The 12,092-nt window shown below is 44.9% G+C and overlaps 1 protein-coding gene across 4 annotated transcripts in view; it reads right to left on the bottom strand.

Moving 5' to 3' along the window:
- The window catches only part of DYNC1I2 (dynein cytoplasmic 1 intermediate chain 2), a 136,065-nt gene extending 124,193 nt beyond the window's left edge, over nucleotides 1-11,872 (bottom strand). For 3 of the 4 annotated variants that reach the window (XM_040441761.1, XM_040441762.1, XM_040441759.1), the window contains exons 1-3: nucleotides 11,718-11,872; nucleotides 5,875-5,918; nucleotides 1,895-2,012 (exon numbers count right to left, since the gene is read on the bottom strand). In XM_040441761.1, coding sequence (XP_040297695.1) covers nucleotides 1,895-2,002 — 108 coding nt within the window. In that variant the 5' untranslated portion in view covers nucleotides 2,003-2,012; nucleotides 5,875-5,918; nucleotides 11,718-11,872. Of the gene's footprint in view, nucleotides 1-1,894; nucleotides 2,013-5,874; nucleotides 5,919-11,529; nucleotides 11,696-11,717 lie in introns of those variants that run through there. The other variant, XM_040441760.1, reaches the window with a different exon arrangement.
- Between the last annotated feature and the right edge of the window lie 220 nt (nucleotides 11,873-12,092).

A 12,092-nucleotide genomic window follows, 5' to 3' on the forward strand; every position in this document is an offset into this window, starting at 1 on the left:
TTTCAGATTTCCTAAATTTCCCATTAGCTAAACATAGATGGGTAAAGAGGTTTTTTAAAGCAGTTTCCAGATTAAGACCCACAATAAGACAAAATGCCCCAACTTGGGACTTAACCTTAGTCTTAAACTCCCTTTGTGAACCTCTGTTTGAACCATTAGATGATATCTCATCAAAATATTTGACCATGAAAGCTGCCTTCCTAGTAGCCATTACCTCCGTCGGTAGGATAGGGGAAATTCAAGCTCTCTCTATGAAAGAACCTTATCTAAAGATTCTTGATGACAGAGTAATCTTAAAATTAGACCCAGCCTTTTTATCAAAAGTAGTCTCCTCCTTCCATGAAGAACAGGAAATAATTCTTCAGTCCTTTTGTGCTTCTCCTAGAAATGCCAAAGAGGGGAGTTTCCATTGCTTGGATGTGCGGAGGACGATAGTTAAATATCTCCAGTCAAGAGAATCTTGGAGACAGGATTCAAATTTAGTCATTCAGCACGGAGGAAAAAATAAAGGCCAGAAAATTACTAAACAAAGATGGATCAAAGATACAATTCGAGAGGTATACTCTTTACAAAAAAAGAACTGTCCAATCTCCATTAAAGCCCATTCTACCACGGCTATGGCAACATCGTGGGCAGAGAAAGCTAATGCCACGATAGATCAAATATGTAGAACAGCTACATGGACAAATTATAATACCTTTTGCATATATTATCGTTTGGACTTCCTCACCAATCAAAATTTTTGTCCAAGCACTAAGGTCCTTCAAGCAGTGCCCCCCCCCCCCCCCCTAAAAATTTAAAGTGATTGGGTATTTCTTCCATGTGCTGTCATGGGGGACATCCTGGAAATCCGTAATTAGTCTTACCGGTAATTGTTTTTCCAGGAGTCCAACATGACAGCACCAAGACCTGAAGGTCGAAACGTCGCTATGTATGCTGCCTAACTACTAAATAAAACACCATTGACTGAATTGGATGAGTGCTGTGGATTTCTCTATATTGCTCTATCCTGAGTATAGGTCATCAATATTAAAAAAGTGGACAACCCCTTTAGGCTACTTTCACACTAGCGTTTCTACTGGATCCGGCAGGGTTCAGCAAAAACGCTTCAGTTACTGATAATACAACCATCTACATCAGTTATGAAAGGATCCGGTTGTATTATCTGTAACATAGCCAAGACGGATCCGTCATGAACTCCCCTGAAAGTCAATGGAGGACGGATCAGTTTTCTTTTGTGTTAGAGAAAACAGATCCGTCCCCATTGACTTGCATTGGGGGTCATGCCGGATCCGTCTTGCTCCACGTCCCAGGAGGGAAAGCAACTACAACATGTTGTGGTTTGCTCTCGGGTATGGGAACGCAACTAAACGGAACGGAATGCATTTGAGCATTCCGTTCTGTTCAGTTTAGTTTTGTCCCCACTGACAATGAATGGGGACAAAACGGAAGCGTTTTTTTCCGGTATTGAGACCCTATGACGGATCTCAATACCGGAAAACTAAAACGCTAGTGTGAAAGTAGCCTTAAATATATATTTGTATCCGGTATGAAGATTTTTTTCTTTGAACTCATTGTGCTGTTTCTCTGTTATTACTCCTGTAAACGTATGAATAAACCACGTGCTACCCTTCCTCTTGACAATGGAGTAAGTCTTAACACATTAACAATCCACTCACTGTGGACAGTATGGAAACCCTATAAGGTTCCCATACTGTAATTTATTCATACTTCAAGTATTGTTATTTCATGGGAAATATAATTATTCACCATAACACGTCAGGAGTGTAGACGGGTCCTCTTTAACATAATCTAATAAGGACAAGTAATGTTTTTAAATTTTTTTTTTTTTTTTTTTAAGATTATTAGAAAACACGTTGTTTCAATCAGTTACCTCCTTCTTTTTCTTTTCTTCTTCTTTCCTTTTTTTCTCTTCTCTTATTTGAGCCAAACGCTGCTTCTTTCTCTCCAACTCCGCCTTCAGTTCACTTTTGTCAGACATGTTGAGGAATCTGGATGAATGATGACAGTGGGGAAAAAAAGATATTTGTTAGGTACATGTCTGGCAAATTAGTCTGTAGTGAGGTCCCCGACCTTTTCTGAGCCACAATAAATAAAATAGAAAAACGCTGTGTGCATTAGGCCTTAGTATAAGAATTCAGACAATATGTTGGATAATCTAATGGTATGCCCGGGCACAAACAGAATTATAGCACTTTTATCAGAAATGCATGCACAGGTACAGGGGATTGTGCTGCCTGTATCTGTGCAAGCGCTGGACACTTCCACTTCCAGTTAGTTCAATGCCTGCACCAAAGAGGAGGAAGCCAGGAGCAGTCAGAGGAAGACAAGTCATAAGACATGGAGCTTGCTGTGCTTACATCTCCAATACTGGGACAGCTCGAGTTCAGTACTAACACATGCTTGCATGTATGAATGATTACTGTCCATGGCCTATTTACTGATTTAAGTAAAAAGTAGGTAACCCCTTTAAGCATCTGCAAAAGAAACAGAAGTCACCGCAGCACAAGAAGAACAGACGCTCATGGATAAGGCTGGAAATATCACTGCACACACAGTCCACAGTGGAGCCCAAAAAATTTGCTGCCAGGTTCTTTGGCTAATTGAGATCACAGCAACACACAAGCCTATTAAACCACACAGCATCTCACTCCCAAGCTACCCTGGAACCTGTCAGGACACATCGGCTTTTCTACGTAGACACAGACAAGGCCACAAAGCACTTAATAGGAAAGGGAAGAGATTTCTAGAGAAACAAGCAACACGTGTTATTCCACAATTCTCTCCACAGTACACAATAAAGTGCAAGCAAAATAATATAAACTACATAATAAAGTGCAACAGAAATACATACTGCACCATAACATACAAAATAAAGTGGAAAAGAAATAATACACAAAGTGCAAGCAAAATATGCATTACACAAGAAAGTAAAAGGCATGTATGTTTTTAGGCAATCTGCAGTTATAATTTTGAGTATAAAAATGTCTGATTGACTTGGTGCACCAACCAAATGTTAGGAGATGCAGAGCAAAGACTGATGCATTGCCTATCTCTTTGTGGGAACATACATAGTGACGTTAGCCATGCTATAATGTAGAAGTAAAACTAGTGATGAAGGGAGCAGAACTATTATATGCCAAATGAGAAAAATCAGAAAAGCAATCATGGTTACTGGATCTCATGAGAATCGATGAAACTCAGTCTACAGCTTCTGTTAAAAGTGATTGTCCGACCATTTGTAAATGAGGACCCAACAGGCTTTCGTACCAATATGGCACTGTATGATGCCCATTCAAATTAATGCTGACCATGTAATACATGGCCACTTCGTGTACATAACATTGCTCCATGCGGGGGTCACAGACAGGAGGCCCTCCAGTACGACAGCAGATGCTGTAATACAGGCCAAATGGGTCACTACTTAAAGTATTATTTGAAGAATGTCATCTTTAAAGTGTTGAAGGTTGCTTTTATTAGGGAAGCACATTAAAATGATTCTCTGCTAATGGTTACTGCAGCTCTTCCCCTGGTTACTAGTGGCCATACCTGGTTACTGCAGCTCTTCCCCTGGTTACTAGTGGCCATACCTGGTTACTGCAGCTCTCCCCCTGGTTACTAGTGGCCATACCTGGTTACTGCAGCTCTCCCCCTGGTTACTAGTGGCCATACCTGGTTACTGCAGCTCTTCCCCTGGTTACTAGTGGCCATACCTGGTTACTGCAGCTCTTCCCCTGGTTACTAGTGGCCATACCTGGTTACTGCAGCTCTTCCCCTGGTTACTAGTGGCCATACCTGGTTACTGCAGCTCTTCCCCTGGTTACTAGTGGCCATACCTGGTTACTGCAGCTCTTCCCCTGGTTACTAGTAGCCATACCTGGTTACTGCAGTTCTTCTTCTGGATACTAGTGGCAGTACCTGGTTACTGCAGCCATTATTAACCAGGATCGGCCACTAGTAACAAGGTTGTACCTGGTTACTACAGCTCTTCTAGTTACTTGTGACGTGCCTTGTTACTGCATCTCTGCTTCCATTCACTTTAATGTGAGCAGCGCTGCAGTAACCAGGCCCTGCCTGCTATCAGTTGATTGGCAGGGTGCCAGGAGAGGGACCCCCACTGATCAGATATTCATCACCTATCCTAAAGACAGTCCAGGAGAACCCCGTTTAGGCATGTGATGTCAGCGCTAGTGTACTGGAGGAACACAATCTGCCCACAGACGGCACAGTCTTGGGGAGGAGCAAGCTTATGTAAAATGGTCTCTTATATCCAAACAGAACTGTGAAGAACGCGGAAAAGTTAGTAAAATTCTACCCTGAATTACCTTACATGGCACCCTGTATACATTACAGCTGTACGCCCCAAACACAAAGGAGAGCATTGAGCTCCTAACAAAGCCGCTCTTGTACACTACTGCAGACTTGTCATGAAATCTCATGATCACCCATGATGAGATAGAAAAAAAGATCAACACAAAATCAGACTTCATTGGAGAACCAGTTAGAGCAGCCGGTGAGCCATGGAAATTAAGTCCACTCTTACAATGAAATTAATGGACAAGAGGGGTGTACATTTTTGGCCGTTTTCTCCATGGATTTCACCCTTTGCAATGCATACGGTGAAACCTGCAAATATTATTTTTCGTCCCATGTGGATGCACCCCTAAGACTTTCTTTGTTTTTTTTTTTTGTTTTTTATGTTTGTAGCCCAAAAATTAAATACATACCCTGATTAATGTTAGGTAGTGTATCCCTGGATAACCACTTTAAAACCGCATCATATTATTCAAAGGGTTGTGCAGCCTGTTTAAGAATATTGCAGACAGACGGACAGTGCACTAGCAATGAGGCCGCTGGCTGGCTGCAGCGGTCTCATGACCAAGAACAGGTCTCTGTCATTTCTGGTCTGATGGCCACCACGGTGCTGAAACAGAGGGTGCTCTGAAAGGTGTTAAGTTTCAATTATGGTCATTGTTTTGTTTTTTTTAATTAGGGCAGAGGACCCCTTCAACAGTACATAATGACAAAGAGAAAAATTTCTGCATGGGGGGCCCAAGTATCCTAAGGCTCCATTCACACGTCAGCAAATAGGTCTGCATCCGTTCCGCAATTTTGCGGAACGGGTGCGGACCCATTCTTTCTCTATGGGGACAGAATGGATGCGGAGAGCACACTATGTGCTCTGCGCATTTCCGGAGCGCGCCCCCGTTCTTCCGGTCCGCAGCTTCGGAAAAAAATAGAACATGTCCTATTCTTAAATGAAGGAAGAAACCGGCACTCTTTGGTACTGCAATTATATCGGGTTTATTCGCCACTCATAGAAGAGGTGACGCGCGTTTCGACACATGCAAGTGCCTTTATCAAAGCAATGTGAGCATCCTGCTGATCACATTGCTTTGATAAAGTCACTTGCATGTGTCGAAACGCGCGTCACCTCTTCTATGAGTGGCGAATAAACCCGATATAATTGCAGTACCAAGGAGTGCCGGTTTCTTCCTTCATTTAAGCATCCGGAGTGACGTCCGCTAACCGCGCACCCATACCTTCACGCAGTGCCGCCCGACTATTCGTAACCAGCATGTCCTATTCTTGTCCGCAATTGCGGTGTCGGCCGGGTGCATTGCGGATCCGCAATGCAAGGGTCCATAATTTATTTGTAACAACGATGGATCCAATTAGAGGGCTTCCATAAGATAGTACCGCCCTTTCTTGCCAGGAGCAGGCCCTAAAAAACTACAATCTTTGCCCTACTGGTAGCAGATAGTCTCGAGATGTAAAAAAAATAAAAATAAAATAATAGACAAAGGCTGAAAGCAGGACTCATAGAAAACGTCATACGTAACAAACACTTACCTTTCAATCCTCCAGAAAGCAATAGAAGAACTTCAAGCTTTAATCTGAAAAGATAAACCTGGTCAGAAGGTGCAAGTGAAAAGTACAATCTCAATTATTCCTTTAAATTGGCATCACTCACATTATTACTGTAAAATCAGTGGATGTTTTATAGATTTTAATACTATTTTATTCAACTATATGTCACTGAAATATTCCACTGGTCCCAAATGGGGTTTACAATCTAGATTCCAAATTAAAATGATCTTCTGGTCCATTCAAGGCCTATCCCCGGAACCTGTGGCCAAATAACAAAAAAATAATAATAATCCTCACTGACCTGTCCGCAGTCCCAGGGTTCCCAAACACTACGGGTCCTCGCCAAACCCGAAGTGGCCTGGTCCTGGGACTGCTGTGGCTACTCAATATCCTCAGCGATGGGGTCTTTCTAGCACAGTGACCGCTGAGGCCAGTTACTGGCTGCAGCAGTCACGTGATGTTCCAGGGGGAACCTTTCATGGCTGGAAAAAGGGCAGAGGTATGGGAACTGCAGACAGGTAAGTATTTGTTTTTAACGGGGCACTGGTTCCAACGATTGGGGCGTCTGCTCCTAGGCCGGACAACTCCTTAGGCTACTTTCACACTAGCAGCAGAGTGATCCGGCAAGCAGTTCTGTCCGCCGGAACCGCCTGCCAGATCAGGCAATCTGTATGCAAACGGAAAGCATTTGTAGACGGGTCTGGATACGGATCCGTCGCACAAATGCATTGCAATAACGGATCCGTCTCTCCGTTTGTCATACGGATCTGTTTCTATTTTTCTTCACATTTTTACTGGTCTGCGCATGCGCAGACCAGAAGGACGGATCCGGCATTGCTGTATTTTTAATGCCGGGTCCGACACTAATACATTTCAATGTAAATTAATGCCGGATCTGGCATTCCGGCAACTGATCCGGAATTTTGGACGGAGATAACACCGCAGCAGGCTCCGTCCAAAACGCCGTTCAGTGACTGAACTGAAGACATCCTGAACGGATTTCTCTCCATTCAGAATGCATGGGGATAAAACTGATCAGTTATTTTACGGTATAGAGCCCCTGGGACGAAACTCAGTGCCGGAAAAGAAAAACGTGAGTGTGAAAGTAGCCTTACACCAGTCAGATAAATGAGACATTCCTGTATTAAGAAATCTGCCATGTGTGAACCTACCCCTGTGAAGGCTAACCCCTGGCACTCCAGCTGTGGTAAACCTACGACTCCCAAGATGTACACTTGCTTGGCTGTTCTCAGAACTCCATAGAAATGAATGGAGCATGCTGGGAGTCGTAGTTTCACCCCAGCTGGAGTGCCGGAGGTTAGCTATTACTGACCTACCCCATCACTAATGCTCCAATATTAATCCAACACACTTTAAAAAAAAAACTTCCACAAGGCTTTAGGGGACGTAAAATACATCAGAAAAGTCCACAGATACACGGCAAAATCCACGTGATTCACGCTACGGCCTTCATCCTCTCCATTGCAAAGAGTGAACTGTGCAGTAATAACTCACATGCTGCAGACCTCAGATACACACTAAGGATTTTTTATGCAGTGTGCGGATAAGATTTCTTAAACTCTCATCCACAATGCAGGTGCTGCACGAAAATCCACGGCAGGGACCACGTGTGAACGTACCCTTACACATGCCTATCCGCAGTAGAACTGGGCATGTTCCGAACATATCTTCTGGACCACACGTTGCCTTGTACTAGCAGCCTTGTGGTAGAAGGAGTGGAACGGGTTACATTTCCGAAACGTGGAGGTGATCATAGGAGAGTTCTTTTAAATAGAGAATCATACTGGATCTTTACTATGGGTACTTGTGTACCAACAGGTCTTAATCGTAGGCATGATCTCATATTGCATTACTGACCGTGGTACACTCTAGTTTCCCTTGAAGATTTTCCTCTCTTTTTCTATCTGTTTTTAGTGTAATGTTTTTTTATGTGTTAGAGGTGGAGCTATGTGTTGATTGTGTCCACCCTTATTTAAGGCCAGTGTCTCACACCATCATGTTGTCATGAGTAAGGATCGGAATTTGTTGATCTGAAACGCGTAGACCTGATGTACATGTCCGGATTTTAGCACGTTTTTTCATTAAAGCATTCATATGGTTGTTTGGAAGCTGGATCTCCTCTTTTACTTACACGTTGCGGTTGTACATGACAACGCACCACGGTTTTTTGGCATGCAGTTTTTAAGCCCCTTTCACACGGGCGAGATTTCCGCGCGGGTCTAATGCGTGAGGTGAACGCATTGCACCCGCACTGAATCCGGACCCATTCATTTCATGGGGCTGTGCACATGAGCCGCGATTTTCACGCATCACTTGTGCTTTGTGTGAAAATCGCAGCATGCTCCTCTTTGTGCGTTTTTCACGTAACGCAGGCCCCATTGAAATGAATGGGGTTGCGTGAAAATCGCAAGCAAGTGCGGATGCGGTGCGATTTTCACGCACGGTTGCTAGGTGACGATCGGGATGGGGACCCGATCATTATTATTTTCCCTTATAACATGGTTATAAGGGAAAATAATACAATCTACACAACCTTGAACCCAAACCTGAACTTCTGTGAAGAAGTTCGGGTCTGGGTACCACATTCAGTTTTTTATCACGCGCGTGCAAAACGCATTGCACCCGCGAGATAAAAACGGAACGCAATCGCAGTCAAAACTGACTGCAATTGTGTAACTACTCGCGCAGGTTTGCCGCAATGCACCGGGACGCATCCGGACCTAATCCGGACACGCTCGTCTGCAAGGGGCCTTACTGTTTTTCACAGGACATATTGCACAAATAAAAACCACTTGGCAAAAAACATTGCATTTTGTGGTAACACTACGTGAATGGAACTCGTCAACCACAGAGCCACAACTTACGGCACCTGCACACAGTGTGGATTTGTATGCAAAAAATTTCCATAAAAATCACAATTAAAAAAATGCACATTATGGCGTTTTTTAGGCGCTGATTTTCTGCGTATTTTAACAAGTCTATGAAGAGCCGACAATACATCAGCACCAGAGCTGCACAAACAAATGACACACTGCAGATTTTAAAAGCCGCACAAGAAAGTCTATTTCCATGCGTACAAGATGCGCACCGTGCACATGAGATCCAGCAAATCTCCGTCACCTCACTGGTACTGTACACAGGGTGGATATTCCTACCCTTAGGGCATGTTCAGACCTTTCTTTTTCCCAACATCTGCCATCAGGGGGGAGACTGGACACCACCATACACGTCAGAGGGGGGGGGGGGGGGGGGGGGGTCGGTCCTGACAACTTTCATGGGAAAGGCCAAAGCTACACGGCGACTTGTGGCCGCACGAGTCATCAAGATTACAAGTGCGGTCACCCAGACCTGTAACAGGTACGGATCTCCGCTGACCCCCGCGTCTTGGTCAAGTAGCTTGTGGGTCAACACATTCACCATCACTAGTCGCCATCTTATGTCATGTGACCCCACGTCGCCGAGTGGTCCCGGCCTCAGTTCTGATACACACGTCAGTGATTCACAGACGTGTGCTGTCCGTGTTCTCCACACAGCACATGTACCCGTTCATTTTAATGCGTATAGTCACAGGCCCATGTTCTAGCACGGAAGCATGCTGCATTTTGTCAGTGTTTTTACGGATCCGTTACGCCCATTATAGTCTATGGATCAGTGAAAAACACAAACCCAACCTGGATGCCGTCTGTGTTTCACAGACCATTTATAGGAGAAGCTCGGAAAATTAATTTTTAGCCGTGCCGTGTTGTGGAACACAGACGACACATGGAGAACAAATAACGGAGACACGGACAAACACGAATCCTTCACGGATAAATCACTGATCTTATCACGGACACGTGAATGAGGCCTTACAGAGAGTTCTCTTTGTCACTTTCTTAGTTGTATCTGTTTCCGGAGAAGCTGGGTTACAGGAGATATAGCCACTAACTAACCCGATACCTCCTGCAGAGCTCGTTACTCAGCTTTTCCGTACTCCTGAATATCTAACCTGCCTACTGATGCCAATTCAAGAGTGAGAAAGCTGTGTGACCTCTGCGGGGAGTGTAACAGTGACCATACTGGATTTGACACAGCTTTCCCCATACTCTTGCATATCAAACCTGCCTACTTCAAGGGTGAGAAAGCTGTATGACCTCTGCAGGCAAAACTGGAAATGACACAGCTTTCCCATACTCCTGAATATCAAACCTACCTACTGATGCAAATTCAAGGGTGAGAAAGCCATGTAGTAGTGTAAGGCCTCTTTCACACGGGCGTGTCCGGATTAGGTCCGGATGCGTCCCGATGCATTGCAGCAAACCCGCGCAAGTAGGAACGCAACTGCAGTCAGTTTTTATCGCGCAAAATGTGTTTTGCACGCGCGTGATATAAAACCGACTGTGGTACCCAGACCCGAACTTCTTCACAGAAGTTCAGGTTTGGGTTAGTTGTTGTGTAGATTGTATTATTTCCCCTTATAACATGGTTATAAGGGAAAATAATAGCATTCTGAATACAGAATGCATAGTACTATAGCACTGGAGGGGTTAAAAAATAATAATAATAATTTAACTCACCTTAATCCACTTGTTCGCGCAGTCGGCATCTCTTCTGTCTTCATCTGTGAGCAATAGGACCTTTGATGACATCACTGCGTTCATCACATGGTCCATCACCATGGTGATGGATCATGTGATGAACGCAGTGACGTCATCAAAGGTCCTATTGCTCACAGATGAAGACAGAAGAGATGCCGACTGCGCGAACAAGTGGATTAAGGTGAGTTAAAAAAATATATATTTTTTTTTAACCCCTCCAACGCTATTGTACTATGCATTCTGTATTCAGAATGCTATTATTTTCCCTTATAACCATGTTATAAGGGAAAATAATAATGATCGGGTCCCCATCCTGATCGTCACCTAGCAACTGTGCGTGAAAATCGCAACGCATCTGAACTTGCTTGCGATTTTCACGCAACCCCATTCATTTCTATGGGGGCTGCGTTACGTGAAAAATGCAGAATATAGAGCATGCTGCTATTTTCACGCAACACACAAGTGACGCGTGAAAATCACCGCTCGTGTGCGCAGCCCCATAGAAATGAATGGGTCCGGATTCAGTGCGGGTGCAATGCGTTCAACTCACGCATCGCACCCGCGCGGAATACTCTCCCGTGTGAAAGGGGCCTAACAGTGGCCATATTAGATCACACAGCTTTCCCATAATCATTAACATCAAACCAGCCTACTTCAAGATTGGGAAAGCTGTGTGACTTCTGCAGGTAGTGTAACAGCGACCATATTGGATCACACAGCTTTCCCATACTCCTATGAAACTTGCCTACTTCCAGATTGGGTAAGCTGCGTGACCTCTGCAGGAGGTGTAACAGCGGCGATACAGCATTATTCAGCTTTCCAGTATTCCGGAATATCCAGCGCAGCAGCAATACAAAGACCAGGGATGTATTACATAACTAGGCAGCTGTGGAAAGCTAGGTGACCACCCCTCAGGGAGCCACGGCTGCAGTCATACTGGTTGTCACCCAGCTTTCCCAGAAACATACTTGACACCAATATATATCAGCAAGGAAGGAGTAGAGGAAGGCCTCAGGCAATGTGGCACCTCTGCACTTACTACAGCTGCCAGGCTATGCTGGGACTTGTAGTGCAGGTAGAGATAACAGGCGTGGTCCACAGCACGGCTGCTACACCCGGCTCCCCTGCCTCCAGCAGCCCGCTCATTGGCTGGGACAATAGCAAGCACTAGGCCTCGCCGTTATCGGCCTGGAGCCCTCACGTTACCGACACCACAGCCATACCCACCGAATCGCCAACCTCACTTCTCCCCACTGGCTTCCAATCGCGTCACCGCCCTGTTTCCCTGCGCACCCCGCCCGACACCGGCCACATACACTGCCAATGACTGATGCTCTACGGAGAGCGACGGAGGCCAAAACACCAACTGCAATGACGTCACCCTCACGAGCTGACAGGAGAACGGGAACCTAAACACTAGAGGGCGGAAGAGAATGCTTCCTGTATGTCTCCAGTACAGGAGCCATTTTCCTGTGGACACGAGCGTAAGCCAAAAGGGGGCATTGGTCTCCGGGAAAGTCATTAAAGTATTATGCAGTTCGGGGACCGGTATAACAGACATAGTCAAAGCCACTTATTTTCCTGCCTATTTAACCCCTTGAG

This window comes from Bufo bufo, chromosome 7, assembly GCF_905171765.1.
Source record: "Bufo bufo chromosome 7, aBufBuf1.1, whole genome shotgun sequence".
NCBI lineage: Eukaryota > Metazoa > Chordata > Amphibia > Anura > Bufonidae > Bufo > Bufo bufo.